The sequence below is a fragment of the Bufo gargarizans genome, chromosome 3 (assembly GCF_014858855.1).
Source record: "Bufo gargarizans isolate SCDJY-AF-19 chromosome 3, ASM1485885v1, whole genome shotgun sequence".
Classification (NCBI taxonomy): domain Eukaryota; kingdom Metazoa; phylum Chordata; class Amphibia; order Anura; family Bufonidae; genus Bufo; species Bufo gargarizans.
In genome coordinates this window covers 291,160,529-291,187,313 of record NC_058082.1, presented here as the reverse complement: position 1 = coordinate 291,187,313, position 26,785 = coordinate 291,160,529, and the positions used below count along the sequence as shown (strand labels likewise).

General features: G+C 42.0%; 1 protein-coding gene across 6 annotated transcripts in view; it reads left to right on the top strand.

Moving 5' to 3' along the window:
• The window catches only part of DHX40 (DEAH-box helicase 40), a 128,358-nt gene that overhangs the window by 13,322 nt on the left and 88,251 nt on the right, over window positions 1-26,785 (top strand). For all 6 annotated transcript variants that reach the window (XR_006388278.1, XM_044286333.1, XM_044286330.1 and 3 more), the window contains 5 exons: window positions 4,055-4,200; window positions 10,223-10,342; window positions 12,423-12,653; window positions 20,469-20,535; window positions 23,632-23,763. Coding sequence is in view for 5 of the 6 variants with exons in the window: in XM_044286333.1 (XP_044142268.1) it covers window positions 4,055-4,200; window positions 10,223-10,342; window positions 12,423-12,653; window positions 20,469-20,535; window positions 23,632-23,763 (696 nt within the window). In the remaining variant the exon portion in view is untranslated. The remainder of the gene's footprint in view (window positions 1-4,054; window positions 4,201-10,222; window positions 10,343-12,422; window positions 12,654-20,468; window positions 20,536-23,631; window positions 23,764-26,785) is intronic.

The window sequence follows — 26,785 nt, the reverse complement described above, 5'->3', positions numbered from 1 at the left end:
ATCACCTTTCCCAAAATTGGATCATTTTTTAAAACTGCCCAGTTTTTCTTAATAGCATTCTTCATAACCCCAGCATTTACATTGTACTGCGTGAAAAAGGTAAAGCGAAAATCTATTTTTTTTCCCGCAATCTTTCTCCCCTCTTTTCTTAGCTTTCATCTATAGTCCCGCCGCTGCTACATCTGATTTAAATCCTCTTTTAAATATCCTTTTACCCTACAGCACTCCTGAATAAGTTGACTTTGTTCTTCGTACACCACTCTGTCCGTACAGTTTCTATAGATTCTTTTAAATTGCCCCTTTGGTATATTTTTCAACCAGTGGCCATAATGACAGCTGGTAGTTTCGATGTAAGCATTCACGTCAGTTTCCTTAAAGAAGGTTTTTGTTTTAAAGGTGTTATCCTCTATGTATATTGTAAGATCTAAAAAATGTATAGAGGTCACGCTGATACTGCTGGTGAATTTTAAATTCCAGTCATTCCTATTTATAAGATCCTCCAGACCCTGTCTCACTCCCTCCCAAACTAACAGACAGTCAGACGATATACCGTCTCCACACAATCAGTTCCCCATTTGCGTTTTTTTGGAGAGGATTGGTTTTATATTTTCTTCCCCCAAAGGGTCATAAAGAGGTTAGCGAAACTGGGGGCGAATTTCGCCCCCATCGCCGTCCCAGTTCGCTGGAAGCTGCAAATAGTAGGTGTTGTTAAACCAGAAATAGTTATGGCTGAGGCAAAAATCTACACTATCTAAAATACATTTTTCTTGCTGACTTGACATTAGGGGGTCTTTATTGAGTTCTTCTTTGATTGCTCTTAGTCTTAGTTCTTTTGGAATAATCGTATATAAAGATGTCACGTCAACTGTAGCGAGCCATGTATTTTATTGGCTCCACCCTAAACCTTTGACTAATTTAATGACGCTGCCAGTGTCTTTAAGATACGAGGGAGCCTGAATTACATACTTCTGCAAAAAGAAGTCTACATATTCTATAAGTGATTTTATTCCAGAGACTATGGGTCTCCCGGGGGGTTTGTCAAGCTTTTATGTATCTTCGGTAGCTGGTATATAACAGATCAGATAATCAAATTCCCTCTTATTAATAATTCCATTGTTATAGCCCTCTCATAGTAATTTATCTAGTTCTTTTTTATAGTCTAGTGTGGGATTTTTCTTTAGGACCATGTATGTTTCATCACCTGACAGTGGTCTCTGCAACTCTTTCTCGTATTTATCAATATCCATTATAACACCCCCCCCCCCCCCCCTTGTCTGCCGGCTTGATAACGATGCTGGAATTAGATTCCAGATTCCTCAAAGCTATTTTTTCTTCAGACGTTGGATTATAGTATTTAGGTTTGGTATTCATCTTATCTAGTTCTTTTAGTAGTCCCCTTTTAAATGCCTCAATACAAGTATGAATCATTCCATTTTCCATCCCTGCATTCTTGAGAGGGGGTGCCTGGTTATTCAAACAATATTTGGCAGTATTTAGTTTTCTAATATATTTGTGTACATCTAAGAAAGCCTCAAATTTGTTCGGTCTATTGGTTGGCGCAAATTTTTATCCCTTCCCTAATACCCTTTTTTCTTGTTCAGATAGAGTATAAGGACTGAGGTTAAAAATTCCCCTCAGTTCTCCCTGCTCTTCTTGGCTTTTGGGCTTATGCTTCCCCTTGCCTTTCCTCCCTCTATATGACTTCTTTTTAGGGGTGTTGTGCCGGTACTTCCTTGCTTTTCTCGCTCCATTGGGTTGTTTCTCTGTATACCTCTCATCGCTTGATGGAATTTATTTATTTATTCTGAGTTAAATCCCTCTCCCTTTGTGTTTGTACCTGTAGCGCTGGTTCTCCTCTATTGCCCTGATTCGAATAGTACGGTGACGGTCTATAGTTTGTATTATCTCCTCCTCCGTACCCATAATTCTGGTAATATGGTTGTTGTCTTTGCTGGTTTTGCACATAGTAATTTCTGTATGGTTCATGGTAACCACCCTGCCCATTATCGCCAGTTTGCATGTATCTCGAACTATGGTAGTTGTTTTAATAGGGTCTATACCAGGGTTTAAATCTGTATGCATCATGTCTTTTTGGTTGAAAACGATTCCTATAAAAATTTCTATCACCTGTAAAATTCACCCTTTGAAACGATGCATTCTGTGTCGCCCCTCCTTGTTGCTCCATGTAATTTCCCTGTGTAGGTGAACCTATATCTCTGCTTAATGGCCCTTACTTAATGAGATTAACACCCTTTTTAATTAAATTTTTTCCATCTGTATACTTTATTAGTTTTATAATCCTCACATACTTTCAGGAACTTCTTTTGTTTTAGTTTTTTTGCCTCCATTTCCACTTTCATTATATTAGTCTGACGTTTGTTGCACAGATCTACATATTCCTTTGGATCCTTATACGGTTTCAACAGATTTTGGAGTTTGAATATATATTCATACTATATTGTTTTAATTTGTTTTTACGTTTACATATAATAAATCTCATTATTCTAAAACCGCACTCATTCATCACTTTTTCCCACTCTAGGTCGCTACTTTCTTCAAAATTTGGTAGTACTGTAGTTGCCACCTTAATCCCTCTGGGATCTTCTGTTCAGCCAGATATTTCTCTAGCGTCAGAATATCCCAGGTGGTTTTGACCTCCTTAATTAGGTCTTTCTCCAATTAAGCAAACAGTTCGAAACTGCTGAATAATACTGTATAGAGATTTGTCTTCGTACAGTATTTGAATGTATGGGCCTTGATGAGCAGACGTTAGTTATTGACGAAGTCACGTGTGACTTCATTGAATAACTTTAGTGGTTGATTTTTAAAGTGGAAAACCACTTTAATCTTGAAACCTAACTCGTCTTCAGGTCCATTACGTGCTAGTTAGGACCTAAGCTGTTGGCTCATTGGAGCACAATACGTTCTAACACTGTACGGAGACGAATCTCTGTACAGTATTATTCCAAAGTTTTGAACGATTAAACATCCGAATCTCGCTTCGCGCAACACTAGCCATGACTTAATAGTTCACCATAAAAAAAAAATATATCCATCCACCCAAAAAATGTAGGAAGGTCCAGCTAGGATCGAAATGTCCGGTCAATATGTTTGCTAAAAGTGGCTATGATAATGCATGAAGTATCTGGATCATGAGTCAAAAATTATGATGCTTAATCAATAAATGATACATAATTGCAAAGATATTCCTGTGTGCCGCAATCTTCTCTTCTATTATGTGGCTATATTGACAGAAAAAAAAAGTTATAACCCTGGTAATGAATGTGGCGACATAACATTTTTCTATAGAACATGTTTTTATTATATAAACATATTTAAAAAAAACGTGTCTGAAAGCAATCTCTGTATACACGCTTACACAGAGAATGCTATCACTGATAACACCTCCCCTGTGTACAACTATCATTGACTGACCGCTATCTATATATACACACTTACACAGAGAGTACTATCAATCACTGATAACACCTCCCTTGTGTACAACTATCAGTGACTGACAGCTGTGTATACCCACTTGCACAGAGAATGCGATCAATCATTGATAACATCTTTCCTGTGTACAACTATCAGTGATTGACAGCTATCTATATATACACACTTACATAGAAAATACTATCAATCACTGATAACATCTCCTCTGTGTACAGCTACCCGTGACTGACAGCTATCTATGTATATACACTTACACAGAGAATGCTAGCAATGACTGATAACACTGCCGACATGAACAATGAGTCAGAAAATATGTATTTATTTTATCTATAAATTCCAAGTTTTACTTTTATATAATCAATCTGCTCAGCTCCTGCTGCTGTATAATATGCTGCCTGCAGACAGCACTGCATTTTGTGGTGACAGGTCATCATTGAAGGGTCATCATGAAAACAACCCCTGTCTATATGCCGTACCCACGTAGATGTTTAGCTAGGTTTATCCTACTGCTGTGACAAATTTTGCAACATCCCAATATATGATGCATAGTGGCTGAGCCTATTTTCCTCTTCTGACCAGAGATTAATGACTTTCTTTTAAGGTTTTGGTAAACATGGAATTATTGGTGTCACCCAGCCTCGCCGAGTAGCAACAATTTCTGTGGCACAAAGAGTCGCAGAGGAAATGGATTGTTCGTTGGGGAGTACAGTAGGTTACCAAGTGCGTTTTGATGACTGCACTTCACAGGTAAGTAGTCTCTATCTTTTAAGTACCTTTCATCTTTCATGTTTTTGGATTTTACCTCTGTAGTGCTTATTCATATGATTATTGTAAAACATGCCCGCGTTCCACCTGTTAAAAACAGACAGTTTTAATGGACCGCAAATGGATGGCATCCGTGTGCTGTCCATTTTTTGCAAGTATCCATTGACTTACTGGGCAAGTCTGGAGCAAAAATCAGACCAGAATAAAGCATGCTGATATTTTCTCTGTTAAGACTGATAATCTGTGTAGAAAATCGAACATGTGAATTGGGCCATTGACTATAATGTGTCAAAGTTCAGTCTGCGCTGTGTATTCTACACTCAGACTGCACCCGGACACACCGCTCTTATGAATAACACTTTATTACCTTTGCACCTTTTTGTGTGGCAATCTTCCCTAGCAATCACTTAAAGGGTGGATAATGCTTAAACGGTTACATGCTCATTTTGCATCTTGTGACCATTTGTTATGAGGCAAGAGAAGCAGGTCACTGCTCTTTATAGCTAAACTCTTATCAAACTGATAAGAATATGGCTTAAATGAATGTTTATGAGGTCAGGGGATTAGAGATGAGGCTTCACATGAGCCTTCAGCTGATGGGGCTGAGAGGTGATACTCTATAGACTTTTAACCCCTATATTTCAAAAATAGTTGGAGATTTTTAATAAAGACCAAATAAAAAAAATGATTTTAGCCCAAAATGAAATGAAATAAATGCCCTGAAGGTGTCCGTAGCTTTTAAACGGCAAGGAGACACGGGGGTGTGGCCTAGCGCGGCATGTGAGGAGACTCTGAATCCTTCTCTCGGGACAAACATCCTGTTAATCCGTCGGCATCCACCGAATAACTGCACAAAAAGTTACTCACAGCAGTGCTATTTGATACCGGAGTCCGGATACATCGACCGCCGGTGTTATGAAAAGACATAGTAAGAAGGAGAGAGAGGAGAAGGTGAGCGGGCCAGCGGTGCGCTCTAGGCAAGATGGTGCCGAAGCGGGAGAGAAGGCTGCAGAGATCGCGGCATGGCTGGGAAAGTTTGCCAGACCGAATCCCCTGAATATATCAGAATCTCTGGTGGACCAGCATAGTGAGGGCGCTGAAGACTGGGTGTACTCACCTCTTGATACCACTGCAGGTAGTGCTGGCAGCATGGAAAAACGAGGGGCAGAGGGAGAGGAGGTGGGGAGAGTGTCAACTGGAGGGGCTGAAAATGCTGGACAGTCTGCACAGTTGCCCACTGAACCAACAATGACTGATGTGTTTAAGGCAGTTACCAACTGTAACACAGCGCTTATAACCCTGAATACACAAATGGGGAGACTGCAAGAAAATATGTCTTTTATTAGGCAGGACCTCAGGAAGGTCACTGAGAGAATTAAAGAAGTGGAAGAACGGGTCAGCTGCTTGGAAGATACAGTGTCTCCTGTAAGAAAAGACCTGGGTAAAATCACTCTTGAGGTCTCATATCTGCTGAATAAGGCGGACGATTTGGAGAACAGAGCCCGCAGGAATAATTTGCGGCTTGTGGGTGTCCCAGAGAAAGTAGAGGCACCAATGCTGCAGTTTTCTTTGAGCAGCGACTGATTGAGAAATTTGGGAAAGACTCCCTATCAAATATGTTCGCTATAGAACGACTGCACAGAGTGCCTTTCCGCTCTCCACCACCAGGGGCCCCTCCGAGACCCATCCTGATGAAGCTGTTGCATTTCAAAGACAGAGAGACCATCTTAAGGAAAGCAAGGGATCATGAAGACTTGCGGATAAATGACGGAAAAGTGCTCATATTCCAGGATTTTTCTGCAGAGGTACAGAGGAAGCGGGCGAAGTATGCAGAAGTGAAACGTCGCTTATGAGAGCACCAAGTACAGTACTCCATGTTATATCCATCCAGGCTACGAGTGGTGGCTGAAGGAAAAGTCCATATCTTTGAAACAGGGGTGCGGCGGTGCAATGGCTAGAGGCTACCAGTTTACCAAGACACCCTGAGCCATCTTCGGGATGATCTATGGATGACGGAGGGTTGAAAGTGCTAGTTTGGATGTCAGCTGCACGGATACCTTGGACGAAGAGTATATGCAGGGGGCAGCGGCATTGATCTGAAGGGTATCAGGGCACCATGGGACTCTGAGTTTCTGTTACATTAGTTAGAGTCTTTTGTGAGGCACAGTAATGTGCCTAGCAGAATTATATGGTTATATAACCGGTTGCACTACATTAAGCACAATAGGATGCATATTTGTTTATTATGTACAATATGTCCTGGAGGAGGGTGAATTAAGAGTTAGAGTAGTCAAAGGGAGATATCATCTCTGATTCCATACCTCGGGCAGAGTATACACTCACATTGCCCATAGTAGCTGGGTATATTTTGGTTAATAGTTTATATCCCCGCGTTTCAGAGGGGAATATTGTTGTATCAATGTACTTTGTCAGTTCTGGGGAACCGCACCATGACCATAATATCATGTCTCTCTGTACTACTAGTACTCTTGTTAAAAGTAAGGTAGAAATGATGGAAGATATGGAGGGATTCCTGGAGGGATACACCAAATGGAAAAGGATTTAGGAAAACTAGAGGAATGGTCAAAACTCTGGCAACTAAAATTTAATGTTGATAAGTGCAAGATAATGCACCTAGGGTGTAAAAACCCAAGAGCAGAATATAACATCAGTGATACAGTCCTAACCTCAGTATCTGAGGAAAGGGATTTAGGGGTCATTATTTCAGAAGACTTAAAGGTAGGCAGACAATGTCATAGAGCAGCCGGAAATGCTAGCAGAATGCTTGGGTGTATAGGGAGAGGCATTACTAGTAGAAAGAGGGAGGTGCTCATGCCGCTCTACAGAGCACTAGTGAGACCTCATTTGGAGTATTGTGCTCAGTACTGGAGACCAGATCTCCAGAAGGATATTGATACTTTGGAGAGAGTTCAGAGAAGAGCTACTAAACTAGTACATGGATTGCAACATAAAACTTACCAGGAAAGATTAAAGGACCTTAACATGTATAGCTTGGAAGAAAGACGAGACAGAGGAGATAAAATCGACCACTCTATACCCCATGTAATGAAGCTAATTGAGGATTATGGTACATATTCAGGTCTAACCAATAATTGGGACAAATTGGTTATGCTTCCTTTGGATTCAGTGCCAAGATAACTCCAGGATAAAATAGCCCCTTTACAATTGGCCAGTACGTTTAAATACTTAGGGATACAGGTAACATATAGATCACAGGAATATGTAGACTTAAAGGGAACCCGTCACTGGGATTTTGTGTATAGAGCTGAGGACATGGGTTGCTAGATGGCCGCTAGCACATCCGCAATACCCATTCCCCATAGCTCTGTGTGCTTTTATTGTGTAAAAAAAACGATTTGATACTTATGCAAATTAACCTGAGATGAGTCCTGTCCCTGACTCATCTCACGTACAGGACTCATCTCAGGTTAATTTGCATATGTATCAAAGCAGTTTTTTCACACAATAAAAGCACACAGAGCAATGGGGACTGGGTATTGCGGATGTGCTAGCGGCCATCTAGCAACCTATGTCCTCAGCTCTATACACAAAATCCAGGCGAAAGGTTCCCTTTAAATCTGAACCCATTATTGAACAGTAGTGCCCAAAAGGTAAATAGCTGGTGTAAGCTGCCACTATCTGTTATTGGAAGAGCTAACTTAGTTAAAATGGTGCTAATGCCACAATTTCTATACATTTTGCATAATATCCAGTGTGGATACCAATGAGACACTTCCACAAAATACAGGGACTATTTAGGGCCCTTATATGGAATAAAGAATCCCCAAGAATTCGCTTTGAGACCTTACAGAGGGAGAAGGATAGTGGTGGACTGGCGATTCCCAACCCATGTTTATACTTTTTAGCGGCACAGGCTCAGCAGTGCAAATCCTGTAGTATTATGGGTACCTCGGACATCATTAGTGCGCTAATGTCTTATTTGATGGAAGGGAGACCACCAGGATATATATTACAGCTTGGTTCTGTTGTCCGCCCCCCAGAATCTATCTCGAGTGTTGCCCTGCTCTGCAAGGTATGGAAAAAACTGAAAGAAATTACCAAGCTTTCGGGGTGTAGCGCCCTTACTGCTTTATGGAACAATTCAAGCCTCCCGGAACTGATTAAGTTGGAAGGCTTTGGTAGTTGGGAGAAAAGGGGGCTTTATTGGGTGTCGCAACTTTATACAAATGGGAATCTCAAAAGTTTTGAACAATTAAAGGTAGAATTTAAACTTACCAACACAAACTTTTATCAATATCTACAATTACACCATGCCTTGACGGTGCAGGGTAGGACAATGGATATGACTAGATAGGCATCTATGTTTGCAGAAGAAACCAGAAGAAACCAGGAAAGGAGGTAACACCAAAGGAGTGATCTCAGGATTTTACAAGTTTTTACTCTCATTTTATCAAGACCACTTTCCTTTGAATGTTAGGGAAAAATGGTCCCTTGAGGTTGGCCCCCTAGATGATGTACAGTGGTCTGAAATATTGTCTAAGAGCCCCTTGCTATTACTGTGCGAGGCACACAGACTTTCACAACTATACCTGGTACATAGGGTATACAGAACACCTGAGTTCCTACATAAGATACGTGTACGTTACACATCTAACTGCTCTAAATGCAATATTCCTGGGGCACATATACTTCACATGTTTTGGGAGTGCACTGCCATAGGTCCTTTTTGGAATATAGTATTAGACATTATTTTTAGGTGTTTGGGATCAGACTCCCAGCCGAACCACTGATATGTGTGCTGGGCCTGTTACAAGGGGATTCCACAACAGATCTTAATATTGGCATAAGCAGATCACTGTATCAAGCTAGGAAATTATTAGCCAAGTATTGGATAAGCACTACAGTACCGGCCAAAGAGGAATATATTGCACGCATGAATGTTATATTTGGATTAGAAAGGGGTGTGTATCTTAAAAGAGGAACGATTAAGAAGTTTGAGTCTATATGGGGACCATGGATGCGAACGCCAGGACTACCCTCTGGACTTCTCCTGTCTATATTGGGGCAAAATGCTAGATATTGTTGAAGGGAAGCAAAATACTATAACTTTATTGAAAGACATGATATAGTAGAAACAGGGGACATAACATCACAGGTAGAGTGGAAGAGATAAGCAAAATGACAAATGGCATGGTGCAGGTTAGGGGGGGGGAGGGGTGGGGGGCTTCTTCATTCTTGTATGTTCAAAGATTGCTTATTAATGCACCCAAATTGGGTATGTACTTGTTTACTTAAATGTACACATGCTGGATTTATAAATGTACTTATCCGAAAAACTTTAATAAATACGACTTGATTTTTAAAAAAGCAGCAAGGAGACACAGCTCTGTATGTGAGCGTTTTTTCTCCTCATTCTCGGTGGGAGTCTCAGCATTTGGACCCCCACTTGTAAAAGCCTTTGATATCCCACTATGACATATATTAAACGTTTTTTGAAGGTACAGTTACACTTTAAAGAGAATCTATCATTCTCAAAGTGTGAGAAGGGCAGCATTCTATTTAATACACTTAATAAAAAATAAGTGAATTTAAAAAGGAAAAAAAAAGCATATTTTTGGTTCCTTATGTTGGGCCGACTTGCACAGCACGGTTGTCACTAGGCTGACCCAGCACATTTTCAGCTTTTTATGTTGATGTCCTGCTTCAGCATCACCAAAGTATAATTTGTGTGCTAGGGCCCCACATCTTGTAAGACTTCGGAGTTCACTGTATGAGGCAATGTAAAAGGATGTTAACTGGTCTTGAGGATTAAAGAACAAGCTGGGGCAACTTAGTGGGACTTTTCTGTTCCATTTAAATGGGTTTTCTGGGAGTTTAATTTTCAAAAGCTCAGTCCCACTTACCTGAATCCCAACCACTATACAGTGATGAAGCTGATTGGTGGGGTCACCAGGAGTAGATTGTTAACCAATCTGTTATTGATATATGTAATATCTAATATACAGTATGATGTCTTCTGTAGAAAACTGCAATCATGTACATGACTGATGGATGTCTGCTGAGACACACACTGACCGATCCCAACCTCACCAAATTCAGCACAGTTGTTTTGGATGAAGCTCACGAGCGGAGCTTAAGTACTGTAAGTACAGTTTTAGATGCATTTTGCTGCAGACTACTTATAAATATATACAGTGCTAGAACAAGGAGAGAGAGGCACATATCACCCTCTCCTCTCCTCATTGCAGGAGATGGGCTCAATAGAAGTCTATGGGCCCGTCTCGATTCCGTCCTGTGCATGTAAGCACTTCTCTCTCGTTTTTCTAGAGATTGGTTTTACAAAAACTCAGTGACCCTTTAACATTTTTGTATGTAAAAATCACACAGTTTTCTAATATAGTCCCAGGAGTGCTCACCCAAGGGTGCCTGAATGCATCACTGCTGAGTGGAGAGCAACGTTTGCTGTCTGACACTGTGTATTGGAAGCATTGTGGAATTTTTTAGGCAGTAAGCAGGTTGCTTTTTACCATTTTTGGTGCCATAACGGCCATCATTAAATCCAGGGATGCAGGTACCAACATGCATGCTGAGCCCACACTATACTCAAATGGCTTCCAATACAGACAATGAGAGCAGGCTACAGCTTTATACTTACTCTAATTAAAATCAGCCTATGGGGCGGCAGTGAGGCTAGTCAGGGGTGCAAGACCAGCTGGAGTCAGCAACACCTCCAGTACAACTGCAAAAAAAGGGGGTCAATCAGCACATCCCAATGCACAGGTGCACGCTGCCATGGCTAGAAACACAAGGAAAAAAGGACAATGCAACAGCACTCTGCAAACACAAATAAAATACAATAATGCCATATGTTATAGAAAATATTCTGGTGCTAATGCTATGCTTATTTTGCAAATTTGAGATTCTTGGCAAATACAAAATTGTTTGGGCCCGTCTGCCAAACGTCAAGGCGATCTCTATAAGACGGGAACCTAACACTAAATACTACTTGTTATGTGGCAAAATGGCCGCCATAAAATTCAGAGACCCACACCTATCTGACTGATGTCATATTGAAGTGACATGCCGACCAATATCTCAGATGAGATAACCACTTTAAAGAGGTATACCCATGTGGCACATTAGTGTCTGATAGGTGGGAGTATAGCTTTTCGGACTCCAACTTGTCAGGAGGATACGGGCAAAACCTTTACCTGCTTACTGCCTAAAAAAATCCACAATGCTTCCAATACATGGTGTCAGACAGCAAACGTTGCTCTCCACTCAGCAGTGATGCATCTAGGCTCCCTTAGGTCACCACTCCTGGGACTATAGCAAAGTCCTGGATGACACAGGCCCTTCAAGTTTTATTGCGGCCCTTGAGAGTGATACAATTCAGCCACTGAACCCAAAAAAATACATCCCTGCTCTAGATTTATATAATAGGGGAAGGTGAGGGATGCAGCTGCAGTTTCTTTCTTACGGTCAAAGGAAGAAAAGTAAGAGCACGTCAGGGATCAGTTTTCTCTAAAGTTTTGTGGGAAAAGATTCAGCAAAATTTATTTATTTAAATCTCTGCTCATTCTGAGCTTCAAAGGTCAGTGGGTGGTCCTATTTAGTGACTGATAGCCTTCCCTGTTTGTCTTTTCATACAGAGATAGCTGTCAATCACTGTGTAGGGCCACCCACTAGACTCCAGTGAGTAGAGATGTAACTGATTGTAATGTAATTTATACTGAATCTTTTCCCACAAGATAATTTATCAATCTGCTCAGCTCCTCCTTCTCTATAACATGCTGCCCACAAATAGGGCTGCATAGTATAATATGACAGGTTCCCATCTGATGCTGGACAGGTTCCTGGCATGGCAAATATCAGTGATTACAATTAGAAGTGGAGCCTGTAGTACAAAAGGGAGGGGATTATTCTTGTAAACATGTTTCTTTGATATTAGTTCTCTTTTCCATAACTTCCATTAAGGGAATGTTCAGGGTATCTTCCTCTTACCTGGTAATAAGAAAATTATCACCCCGTTTCAGTCCAGGTATTAACTGTATCATCTAGATTTAATAAAGGATATTTCTTTAAAGGAAAGCTGTGCAAACAAGTAATGTCTGTCACCTACTAGCCCAGTATAACCCCTCTAAAACCTATATTATGTATAATTGCAACCATTACAATTGATTAATGCACTTTTTATAAACACTTTCTTACTTTTTTTCCAGGATATTTTATTTGGTCTTTTGAATAAACAGTTCCTGATGAAATGTACCTCAAAAAGGAAATACCCTCTCAAAGTTATAGTAATGTCTGCCACTCTGGACATTGAGAGACTGTCAGAATTCTTTGGCAGTTGTCCAGTATGCGTTATTCCAGGAAAGGTCTTCCCAATTAAAGAGAGATTCCATAACCTCATTGGCCCAAGAGACAAAGACAACAGTGCTTATGTTACAGAGGTATGTGGTTTTGGTCTTGCAAGTAACCTGAACAGCTCATATAGAGATTTCAGGATTGTCGGGGATATAAAGCAAATGCGCTATATATATATATATATATATATATATTAATAATAAAAAAATGGATTAAAAGAAAAAAATTTCAAATTGATATTGATCCGCGAGGTGGACATATAGACACCTCAAAAGGAGTTTGCTTGAGAACCTAATTATTTTGTGCAATCAGTAAGAACAGGGTATAAGCGTTTATGCAAAAATATAAATAATTTATTATACAATAATTTAAAATACAATCAAAAATTAATCAATGTAAATTTCAATAATACACAATGATATGCAGTACCCAAAATTCACCACCAGATGGTGCCAACAAAACACTACTCAACCAACACAAGAATATTATGCAATACTGCTTTAACCTCTTAAGGACATAGGGCGTACAGGTACGCCCTTGTGCCCTGGTACTTAAGGACACAGGGCGTACATGTACGCCCTGTGTATTTCTGATCACTGCCGTGCGGCTGGCAGTGATCGGAACCCGGTGCCTGCTCAAATCATTGAGCAGGCACCTAGGCTAAATGCGCGGGGGGGTCCCGTGACCCCCCATGTCGGCGATCGCGGCAAACCGCAGGTCAATTCAGACCTGCGGTTTGCTGCGATTTCTGCAGTTTCTGATCCCCGCGGTCCCTGACCGCGGGGATCAGAAACTTTAGTATTCCTAAAATGCATCTGTATCCCCCCCTGCACCCCTTAGTGATTTTTGCCCGGTGGGAGGTGCAGGGGGAGGGTTGCGGGCGGTGCGGGAGGCGGGCGGTGCGGCAGGCGGGATCGCGATCCCCCGCCCGCCTCCCATTGCGTAATCGTTGGCGTCTAGTGGGTATACCAGGGTGCCAGCACATTGCTGGCATCCTGGTATAAACGGCTGACATCTGTGCTGCGATGTCAGCCGTTTAACCCTTTCCATACCGCGGTCCGTACGGACCGCTGTATGGAAAAGGTTAACAGCGCAGGGAGCTCCCTCCCTCTCCCATCGGGGGGCTGCTGTGCCTTTGCAGCCCCTCCGAATGGAGAGGGAGAGAGCTCCCAGGCAGCCCCCCAAGCCCCGTCCTTACCCTTCCCCGTCTGCGCAGTTCTGACCATAACTGAGCAGACGGGGAAGGTTCCCATGGCAACAGGACGCCTTCTCAGGCCATTGTGTCCATGGTGCTGAACAGAAAATAAAGTAAAAATCAAAAAACACATTTATCACTGATTAAAAATAAAAAAAAATGAAATTCCCTACACATGTTTGGTATCGCCGCGTCCGTAACGACCTGATCTATAAAACGGTCATGTTACTTTACCCAAACGGTGAACGCCATAAAAATAAAAAATTAAAAACTATAATGAAATTTTAATTTTGCCCACCTTACTTCCCAAAAAAGTTAATAAAAGTGATCAAAAAAGTTGTATGTACTCCAAAATTGTAACAATCAAACCGTCATCTCATCCCGCAAAAATCATACCCTACCCAAGATAATCGCCTCAAAACTGAAAAAACTATGGCTCTTAGACTATGGAAACACTAAAACATGATTTTTTTTGTTTCAAAAATGAAATCATTGTGTAAAACTTACATAAATAAAAAAAAGTATACATATTAGGTATCGCCGCGTCCGTATCGACCGGCTCTATAAAAATATCACATGACCTAACCCCTCAAGTGACCACCGTAAAAAAAAAAAAAGAAACTGTGTAAAAAAAGCAATTTTTTGTCATCTTACTTCACAAAAAGTGTAACAGCAAGCGATCAAAAAGTCATATGCACCCCAAAATAGTGCCAATAAAACCGTAATCTCATCCCGCAAAAAATGAGACCCTACTTGAGATAATCGCCCAAAAACTGAAAAAACTATGGCTCTTAGACTATGGAGACACTAAAACTTTTTTTTGTTTTAAAAATTAATTCATTGTGTAAAACTTACATAAATAAAAAAAATTGTATACATATTAGGTATCGCCGCGTCCGTGACAACCTGCTCTATAAAATTACAACATGATCTAACCTGTCAGATGAATGTTGTAAATAACAAAAAAAAAACGGTGCCCAAAAAGCTATTTCTTGTTACCTTGCCGCACAAAAAGTGTAATATAGAGCAACCAAAAATCATATGTACCCTAAACTAGTACCAACAAAACTGCCACCTTATCCCGTAGTTTCTAAAATGGGGTCACTTTTTTGGAGTTTCTACTCTAGGGGTGCATCAGGGGGGCTTCAAATGGGACATGGTGTCAATAAAACCAGTCCAGCAAAATCTGCCTTCCAAAAACCGTATGGCATTCCTTTCCTTCTGCGCCCTGTCGTGTGCCCGTACAGCAGTTTACGACCACATATGGGGTGTTTCTGTAAACTACAGAATCAGGGCCATAAATAATGAGTTTTGTTTGGCTGTTAACCCTTGCTTTGTAACTGGAAAAAAAATATTAAAATGGAAAATCTGCCAAAAAAGTGAAATTTTGAAATTGTATCTCTATTTTCCATTAAATCTTGTGCAACACCTAAAGGGTTAACAAACTTTGTAAAATCAGTTTTGAATACCTTGAGGGGTGTAGTTTCTTAGATGGGGTCACTTTTATGGAGTTTCTACTCTAGGGGTGCATCAGGGGGCTTCAAATGGGACATTGTGTCAAAAAAACAGTCCAGCAAAACCTGCCTTCCAAAAACCATACGGTGCACCTTTCACTCTACGCCCCGCTGTGTGGCCGTACAGTAGTTTACGGCCACATATGGGGTGTTTCTGTAAATGGCAGAGTCAGGGCAATAAAGATACAATCTTGTTTGGCTGTTAACCCTTGCTTTGTTAGTGGAAAAAATGGGTTAAAATGGAAAATTAGCCAAAAAAATGAAATTCTCTAATTTCATCCCCATTTGCCAATAACTCTTGTGCAACACCTAAAGGGTTAACGAAGTTTGTAAAATCAGTTTTGAATACCTTGAGGGGTGTAGTTTATAGAATGGGGTCATTTTTGGGTGGTTTCTATTATGTAAGCCTCGCAAAGTGACTTCAGAGCTGTAGTGGTCCCTAAAAATTGGGTTTTTGTAAATTTCTGAAAAATTTCAAGATTTGCTTCTAAACTTCTAAGCCTTGTAACATCCCCAAAAAATAAAATATCATTCCCAAAATAATTCAAACATGAAGTAGACCTATGGGGAATGTAAAGGCATCACAATTTTTAGGGGTATTACTATGTATTACAGAAGTAGAGAAACTGAAACTTTGAAATTTGCAAATTTTTCCAAATTTTTGTTAAATTAGGTATTTTTTGGTGCAAAAAAAATATTTTTTTTAACTTCATTTTACCAGTGTCATGAAGTACAATATGTGACGAAAAAACAATCTCAGAACGGCCTGGATAAGTCAAAGCGTTTTAAAGTTATCAGCACTTAAAGTGACTCTGGTCAGATTTGCAAAAAATGGCCTGGTCCTAAGGTGTAAAAAGGCTGTGTCCTTAAGGGGTTAAATTATGAGAGATATATCAATCAATTGATTATGCACAGAAATTCAATCAAGAAGATACGAGTCCCTGCTCTGCTAACTATGACCAATTTCGGATTGTATTAGTAGTATTGCAATAAATCTTATAAATTTATCAGCTTGATATCAAACTAGAGAATATATAGATTCCCAACAGAGAAGTTTTCTCCGAATTCAATATTAGATCCTTTATTCAGTTATATGCATCGTAACTGAACAGCGGCAATATTGAAGTAGCACCTTAACACTATATCCACACAAAATTGGGATTTTGGCTAGATATCAAGCAAATTCATTTATCAATACTACACACGCATAAAAATCATACATTACCCGAGAATTTAGGCGAAGTCGGCTCTCTAGAGTTTTCCTAATCAAGATCCTTCTCCAGGCTCTCTCTTTTTGTTTTCTCCTCCTCTTTTCCTTGTTTCTCTCCCTCCTTTTTATTCTTTTCTTTTTGGTATGTGGTTTCTGAACCAAAAAATTATCAGATGAACGCACCTTTCTAGTTTGGAACTCTCCAATCATTGTCAGATACAATAGAGATGTAAACCTCCTGGCACTCTGGAAGTTGCTGCTTGGAGTCAGGTTCCCACCCTGTGTGATAAATAAAATTGAAAACTCCAGCACTTTGCGTCAAATAATTTTTTGTTTATTTGAAATGCGGCGTCGTGATGTGACGTTTTAGCCACATTGGCCTTTATCAAACTATGTGACAAGACAATAAAAAAGGGTGACAATTACAATCATGCAGAGTATCCAACACATGGTGTACAATATACATATAGTAAATATAGGATAATAGAGAGCACATATGTCCCACAAATCAATTCAAAATGTTACGGTCTAGAACATTTTATAGGAAGGATCATGAAAAAAGAAAGAGAGGAAAAAAGGACATTAAAGGGAAAGAAAGGAAAATTCAAGTCGATATTCCCAGTGGTGAGGGTATATGTGAATCATACATATCAAGGAAGCCTGAGAAGGTGACAATGATGTATAACAGTTAAGGACAACTATTGTCTATGGTGCCTAATACCGCCTATTTACTATGTCAGGTCAAGGGTGGTGGGCAGAAGATATCTACAAGAATACTGAGGCACAAGGTTATCTGTTGTATTAGTACTAGTAGAACTCTGGGCCATGGTGGATAAATATATCAAAGTGTACTGGGCAAAAGCGCTCTTGCTGAATCAGGATCTATATATCCATGAAGGAGCTTACCTAGTGCCGCTGTCCGGAAGTGCGCCTGTAAGTGCTGCGCTGTCAGATAGCGTGTGTCCAAACGCTTGAATGGGGATGCGCTGCGGTGTCTTTGAAATATCCGCCTATATGTAGCGTGGAGGGGCGTGTTGTTCACAAAACGGAAGCCCAGAGGCTCTCTTCCAATTTAGAGGTGATGCGCTCCACCGTCTGCGTGTCACGCATCACCAGACTAGAGCGGATGTGACGTAGTGCACGGCCGGAAGTCCTATGCATTCCAATGGAAACCGGAAGTGGTGCGTTCCACCACTTGCGTTCCAAAGCGGGGATACCAGCGTCAGTCCTGACATGTAATGTGAATAGTGTTGGTAAATAGATATTAATGGAAATAGGGGGACGGTGATCTGGCCAAATCTACAAAGAACCTATATAACAGGAGATCTGTGTGGCAAAATGTATTATAGAAATGAAAGGGTATATGTGGCCGGATATATGGGGAGACTATATGACGGGAGTATGTTATTATACAAGACATCTTTAGCTATAATAAAAGGAATCTACTGCTATAAAAAGGATATCAAACCGTAATCAAACAGCCCGATACTCATTATACAACCTAGGGAGAAAAAGGGAAAGATAATATTACAGATGCATGGTAGTAAGTGTACATATGACCAAAATATTAATATATGACCAAAATGTTAATATTATCCATTGTAACAAATCCATATTATACAAGACAGTCACGTGAAGCACTGTATTTCATAGTCCCTATTGAGCCCCTTTGGTTCCAAACAGTCCATTTTGTGAATCCAGAAAGCTTCACGTTTTTTTATTGTGTAATCCGATCATATCCCCTTCTGTGGGGTAGGATTTGTTCGATAACCTGGTATTTGAGCTGGGAAAAATTATGACCAGCTGTTTCAAAGTGGGCCGGTACTGGAAATAGGAGTTTTTTTCGCCGAATTTTGGATTTATGCTGGTATATGCGATCACAGATTTTTTGGGTCGTTTCTCCTATATAGATTTTGCCACATGGGCATTTTAACAAATAAATAACAAAAGATGATTAGCATGTAAAAAAGCCCTATATGGGAAAACTTTTTCCTGACTGGGGGTGGTGGAAATGGGTGCCCTTGAGGACATTACTGCATTGTTGGCAATGGATACATGGAAAAGTCCCTGTCTTTTGTGTTGTTAGAAATCTCTGTTTGGGAATATTGTGTAGTGGGCCTGCTTTGACTAAAAAGTCTCTTAAGTTTTTTGGTCTGTGGGTGCATGCTAGAATGGGGTTTTTGAATTCCTGTACCAGGGGAAAGGCTTTCTGTTGGATGGACCAATGGTTTCTAATACTATTCAGTATTTTTTTGGTGGTGGGGTGGTAGGAATGAACAAATGGTATACGGTTGAGCGCAGTTTTTGGTTTCTTGGGGGCTGTAATTGTCACCCTTTTTTATTGTCTTGTCACATAGTTTGATAAAGGCCAATGTGGCCGAAACGTCACATCACGACGCCGCATTTCAAATAAACAAAAAATTATTTAAAGCACAGTGCTGGAGTTTTCAATTTTATTTATCATTGTCAGATAGGCGTGTACATTGATAAGGAATATGACGTCGTAACACTACCCAGAATGCACTTTTGCTACTGGTGTAGTTTTACCTACTCATACCTAGCTGGCATTGTTGTATAAGCTATAAGCATCATACCATTAAGGGTTAACTCATACATGCCTGGCATCTTCAACACTACATATACCTGACATCTGGAAGCCTTATCTCAGAGCTGAGGGACAAACTTTGATACAGGAACCAACTATAATATAGACTCGGGAACATCTTGACACTTCTCACGTTGTGGAATTTATGTTCAGATAATAAATACAATGAAGCCTCTACTTCTGCAGGTGTATATCTTCTAACTGTCTAAATGTATAATTGAGTGTTACAATAAGGCTCCATTCACACATCCGCAATTCCATTCCGCATCTTGCGGAACGGAATTGCGGACCCATTCATTTCTATGCACTTCCGGGTCCGCAATTCCGATCCTGAAAAAAATAGAACATGTCCTATTCTTGTCCGCAATAGCGGACAAGAATAGTCATATTCTATTAGTGCCAGCAATGTGCGGTCCGCAAAATGCGGAACGCACATTGCCGCTGTCCGTGTTTTGCGGATCCGTGGATCAGCAACACACACGGATGTGTCAATGGACCCTAACACTAGTTCTTTTGAGCGACGCAGTAATCTTCCCATGGACTTACTTCGGCCTACATTAAAAATCCATACAAAATAGTGAATATAAACCAACATTGCTTTTAAAGGCAATGAATATCTATTATAACTAGAATAAGTAAATATAACTGTTTAAACTTCTGAAAAGGCATAACAGGATTTCCTGAGATTGTCATAAAGATGCACTCTAGGGGTGGTGCTGGAGCTGTGGTAGAGGAAGGAGAAGTGCATCATGGGTTTGGTTGGATACAGTAACAGGAAGTGCTACATATAGGATGAAAACAAATCGGAGAGAATACACTCTTAGGGCTGTTTCACACGAGCGGATGCCGTGCGTGACATCCGCTGCATGAATGACAGCCAAGACCCGCTGCGGACAGAAGAAGCACGGAGCATTAACATGATTGATAATGCTCTTTTCCTCTCTGTGATCTCTTTACTATGAAATCACAGTGACAATTTTATCTCACTGTGATTTTGTAGTAAAGAGATCATAGAGAGGCACGGAGCATTATCAATCATGTTAATGCTCCGTGCTTCTTCTGTCCGCAGCGGGTCTTGGCTGTCATTCACGCAGCGGATGTCACACACGGCATCCGCTCGTGTGAAACAGCCCTTAATGCAGTGAAAGGGAAAGAATTCTCTAATAGTAAAAGAATAATCATGTGAGATAAATCTTTGTCATGCATACAGATTACCCGCAATGCAACCTGTACAGCTCTTGTGTTGTGCATGCAAAGTTTGTCCAGAAATGGTCAATCTATAGTGTAATTTGGCAGCACGATAAATGTCATGCTTTTTATGGAAAGTTCTATAAGCACAGAGTTTTAATATTTAACGTGTTTCATTTTTCATCTCAGACTGTGAAAGTGACACTACAGACACACTTAAATGAGCTGGCTGGGGATATTCTTGTTTTTCTCACAGGTAAGTGTTTCTCAAAGATCTTAGACCCCACTGTGCACTGACCACAGGTTTGGAACCTATGCCTGAAACTGCTGTTTACCATATATGCCCAGATTCTGATCTTTCCTTTAAAGATGGAGCATTATATAACTGAAGTGAATCGCACATCCACAATGCTATGCTTAGATCTAATTAAACTCGCTACTCAGCGTGATATTAAAGTGTATAGCCCCCTATACTGCATGCTGTACAAGAGGCATTAGTGTACATTTTGATAAAAATGCATAAGCCCACTAACCACGCCAAGGTTGCCTCTTTGAGTGGGACCTACTGACAAAAAGCCGCAGCACAATGCGGTGACAAAGTGGCACTGCCCTAGTAGGCAGCAGGACCCAGGAGTCAAACAGCAACCCTGCTGTCTGACAATGCCACCCATGGCACTGGGTCCCACCAACCCACCAGCACAGCGCCACAAAAACAAAGGCCACCACGCAGTACTGCATAGCATAGCATTGTGGATGTGCGATCCAGTTCGGTTTTTCTCCCCTTGATATATGCATGTTGAATCTTTCTTCTTTATTACTGGTATCAGCACTCCTCCCATTTGGCACAGGTGGTTTTAATTGCAGAAGTCTGCATATAAGTGGTAATTGACCTGCAGTTCCTAATAGCAATGGACATGTTGTGTTAGACAACTGTTCACATGGTGCAGTACTGCGTGGTGGCGCTGTGCTGGTGGGTTGGTGGAACCCAGTGCCATGGGTGGCATTGTCAGACAGCAGGGTTGCTGTTTGACTCCTGGGTCCTGCCGCCTACTAGTGTCACCACATTGTGCCTCACCTTTTTGTCAGAGTAGGTCCCACAAAGAGGCAACCTTGGCGTGGTGAGTGGGCTTATGCCTTTTGATTTGAAATTGAAATTTACACTAATGCCTCTTGTACAGCATGCAGTATAGGGGGCTGTACACTTTAATATTGCGCTGAGTAGCGAGTTTAATTAGATCTAAGCAAAGCATTGTGGATGTGCAATACACTTCTGTTTTTCTCCCATATATATATTATATACAGCGTATTTGTAGCTTGTTTTGCGGCGTGAACCTGCTTGTCTAAAACTGGCCATACATTTAAAGCTTTTTGAACAATTTGTCATTCATGGTTGTCTGTGAAAGTAGAAATCTTGATCGACAATGCCATAAGTTAAAACTGTAAGTTACTAACTGACCTCTGCTGTTATCTGTGGCCTAATCTGGGCTTCCATTGGTGGATGCAGATCTGGCAGTAATGACTTTTCAAGTACAGCACCCAACATGGCTGACCAACTTCCCAATAGATATCTGCCATTGGTCAGCATTTGTCATGCTTGTTTGTGTCATGGACAGGCACCATTGTTTGGCCGGAAATGATGAGCACTCCAGAATCTCTAGTGTATAGCAGTATTAGAGGGGTTGTTGGAGATAAATAAAACCTCAGGCACCAGCAGTAAATAATAAAAATAACAAGAAAGTCATACTCTACAATTTTTTTCCCCTGCCGCTTCCAGCATACGTGCTCTGGTTCTGAACCCTACTTTCTACATTTATTTCATTGGCAGAACCTCTATTTCTCATTATGATGTCTTTTATCTTTTGACCTCCCTCCCTATTTATATAAATAGTGCCCCCCGCAAAATTTCAGCCAATGTTTATTAATGGGATTGTAGAAAGGGTTAGTATGACAGATATGTATGTTTTATTTATCTATTTTAAAATGTGTAATAATATAGGTTTTCTCATATTAAATGTACTAAAATATTTTTATATGTATTAAATTACCATTTTTAACCTTAAGTACTGAGTCGGGTAGAATCTTGCAAGGCGTTGCAAAAACGCAATAGAGCTAAAGAAACCGCAACCATATAGCACCAAAACCGCACTGGAGGAACCATATTCAAATCATCCAGATTCCTGATTTTCTGGATTACCAAACAGACTATAAAAGGTGGAGAACAACTAATGGCGCTTTGACCACTGAGGAAGGGGTGTAGACGCCCCGAAACGCGTCTGGTGAAAGAAAGGAAAAAGCGCCCACCTAATCTACTGGACCCTCTTACAAATTGCATGGCCATGCGATAATAGATCTCCAGTGAAAAACCACAGATCCAGTTTGGAGCAGCGGACACCGCCGATCAGGTATTATCCTTGCCTGTTGAATCCCGCAATATTGTGACGTCATCGGCCTGAGACGTGCGACGCAAGACGCCTGAACAGCCGGCATCGCTTGTCTCGTGGAAGGACCGTAAGACGCCACACAGCGGGACATACTACCAGGAACCAGGTAGGAACTGCCAAACTGTTGTTCTGGACACGGACCACGCCATTACTTACCTGTTTGGGTGGTTAACAAATAACTAGAAGAACTAAGCACCCTCGGAGGGACTGTTTATTATAGTGACTGTTTGCACCGGAGATAAGCGATTTATTATAAGTGATCTATCTGAGGAACTTTCAGGACGTCCCTATTGATGTGCGGTGTGTGGTATAGGAGGCAGTGGCCGTGACCGGACACTGCTACATATAAATTGCCAAAGGGAGTTCTTCCTATTAAAGAGCTCTTTTTGAATACTAATACCCACACAGACTGTGGCAACAGGACTCTACCCCGACATCAGTTTATCATAGAAATTGGTACCTATTTGCAACATTTTATTCTATTTTATTTCGAATATATTTTATATTGTGAATGGTGTGTAATTGTTTTACCCTTTTGACCTTGTAGGTCCTATCCTAAAAATTAAAACATTCTATATATCGTATGAGCCAGGTGTTGTGAGTACTCTACAATTTTTCCCCCTGCCGCTTCCAGCATAAGTGCTCTGGTTCTTCCCTCCGGTGTTTTTTTTCCTGGCTGCGGTGCTAACGCCCCGCATAAAACAAGTCACTGCTGCAGCCAATCAGTGGAAAAAGGGGTGGGTAGGACTTGTTTTTTTTTTTTTTTTTTTTTTTTTTTTTTTACTGCCACTGTCTGAGTTTTAATTTATCGCAAACAATCCCTTAATAATAATCCTCTTCATTTTAAGACATGGGAGTTGTTGTCCCATCCCAGTAAAGATCACTTTCCCATTATATTTTATATATTACAGGCCAGTCAGAAATTGAGAAGGCATGTGATGTGCTGTACAATAAAGCTGAAACGATAGACTACAGGCATGATGTCTTTGACTCTTCTGTGGAAGGACTTCTTATCTTGCCATTGTATGGTTCCATGCCAACAGGTAAGACAGTGATATTCTGTTTTCTCGCTCGTATCATTGGGGGAAACAGGACTGTGGGTATAGCTGCTTGCTGCCACTAGGAGGCGACACTAGGCTGAAAAGTGATAACTCCTCCTCTACAGGCTATATAATACCCCCTCAAGCCTGGAGAGAGCATATCAGTTTTTAGCTTCGTGTCGTAGGAGGCAGACCTCCCTGCTTTTGCAGGGCGACTTACTTTATTATTTTATCTTTTTCCTTTTAGGTTTGGGGAAACAGAGTCGCCTAGCCACTCTGTCTACTCCGGGAGCAAGGCCGATGTTGGAATCCCTCACCGCTCGCCCTCCCCAAGAAACAAAAGTGGACAAGGGCAGCACAGCTCCCCTGCTTCCCGCCAGCCAAGGGGTCACCTGAATCCGGCGAGACCCTCCGCCATTCCAGTCTCCTGCCACTTCGGGTGCGAGCTGCTGAAGAGGTGACCCCTGGTACTCTGAGAAGGGGTGAAGAGAAGAGGATGAAGATGGGGTGAGTAGTCCGGATTGGGTTAGTATCCTCAGCTCACCCCTCTCCCCTCCCCCCTGGTCACCTCGTCATAAAATGGAGGACATTTTTCTTCAAAATGGGCCATTCCCTGGTGAGGGCCCCAAATTACCTTAGCCTCCGATGTAGGTTTTGGGCTTCTGTCCATATCTGGGGGCCTGGGTTCCCCTATCTAGTTATTTAATTCCGGTTATTCGTCCCGGCCTGCGGGGTCTGCGTCCGCTATCTAAGGGGCGCATTTCTAACATTCTGAGGCCTCACATTATCCGGCCTTCAGGGTGAGCACCCGTGGCCGGTATGCAACCAGGGCGCTTGAGAGCGCCGCTCCGGACACTCCGCTTCCCGGACGGCTATTCATTCGGCCGGGAGCTGAAAAATTAGGCCCTCTGTTGTAGCCGGCCAGCAGTACGTCCCGGTTGGCCGTGCGTCGAACTTTAAGTCCCAACTTTGCGGCCTACTGGGCCGCAACTTTAATTCCAGGTTATGGAGGGGGCGGGTTCGTCCTTTAGGCGCGAATTCTCCTTGACTAGCTGTCCCCCTCCCCCAGGTGCCCGCTGAGCTCCGCCTCCGATACTCTGAGCTGGGTTAACCCTTTATGGTAAGTCACATTTTTGCAGCCGGCACTGGATTATCCAGTGTCCCCTTTCTGCAGGCCAAATACCTTAAGTTTAAGAAATTTAACCCTTTCCTGCCTCTTATTCATTTAGCGGGGGCATAATAGGTAGTCCTGCCCCCCTCAGCCCACATCACCGCAGGACCACCCTGATGGTGGGGTACGAGACTGGGCCCATGTCCTATCCCGGACAGTGGAAGATTGCTCACAGTTTCCCAATCCGCTCTCCGGGGCCATTTGGTTGAGAAAGGACATCTGAAGAATTCCCAGACCACCCTTCTGGGTCGTCTGGTTTATATGCCACCACCTGTGCAATCCAGTGGATGACCTCTAACTTCCCAAACAGCCCTACGGGGCTGTTTGGTTGATAATACTCCACCTGCGCAAATCCAGGGGAGCACATCTGAAGGATTCCAAATCCGCCCGCTGAGGCCGTTTGGTTGATAATACTCCACCTGCACAAATCCAGGGGAGCACATCTGAAGGATTCCCAATCCACCCTCCTGGGTCATTTGGTTGATAATTCTCCACCTGCTCAATCCAACGGAGGACCTCTGGAAGTTCCCAATCTACCCTCCTGGGTTGATTAAGTACCGCCCACATAATCCAGTGAGTGGTCCGGTAGAGGTGTCGATTTCACCTCCTGGGTGGTTTGATTGTTATATCTCCACCGGCACAGCCTGCAACTGCCATGGCTAGATGCTGAGAGGTAGAACTGCGCACGAGCGGGCCAGAGCAGGACGTAATTCCTCCTCGGTCTCCTCTGCACCTCCACCCTTCCTCACTAGGGTTATATTCAGAACCCTCCCTTCTGGCAGGGGTTGGTTCTGGGGGGAAGGGGGGGATCAGATTGAATCCAGTTCAATCTTCTATGATTGCATCCATACTAACCAGCAGTACTGATTGTATGCATTACCCCCTTCCTTAGGCGGTATTTGCACTACTACTGGATACAGTACTTACCTTATGTATTCCCTCCTTCCACAGGTGGACTGACTGCACTAGCACTGGTCTCAGTGCCAGCCATTGGCGTCCCCCCCTTTCCGTAGTTGACGGAATTGCTGTTCCACTGGGTACAGTACTGGCAGGAGGCATTAGCCTCTCTCATAGGAGGCGTTATGGCATTATTACTGGTGGCAGTGTTTACCGTAAGCATTACCCCCTTACATAGGTGGAGGAATTTCTCTTCCCACCGGGTACAGGACTAATCATATGCATAACACCCTTCCATAGCAGCGTAATTCTCCACCATTGGGTTGAATTCCTGCTGGGTGCATTACTCCCTGCCATAGGTTAGGTACTTGCGCTAACTCAAGATAGAGTACATCCTATATATTTTTCTCCCCTTCATAGGTGGAGTAATTGCACTTCCATTGAGTGCTGTGCTTACCGTAGGTATTACCCCCTCCATAGGAGGGGTAATTACACTACCGTTAGATACGGTTCTGATTATCTCGCTACCCCCCTTCCTTGACCGGAGGATTGCGCTACCACTAAATACAATTCAACAGTCGTGGCATTACCCCCTTCTACAACTAACGGGAAATCATTGAGCATCTTTGCATGCTTTAATTCAACTAAGCCACGACACTAGATACCTTGGCTTCCTTCACAGGTGGGCCGTGGCAACAGTCGTTACCGTTGGTGCCTTGTACTTTTCATCTAGTGGTATATGGATACTGTGGCTACTCCCATATTGTATCCTCCCTTTTCTTCCAGGGCTGGTTTGGGGCTCAGATATGTCGACCTTTGTTCTCTCAGGGGGGGGTCACTCAGCAACACTTAGGTGCCCTAGAGACCCCCATCCCCATGGGCCTTCACCGTTCAGGTCGGTCATGAATTAGTCCTCTACAACGTGTGGTGTGCGTGCCATTATACAAAGTATTGTGA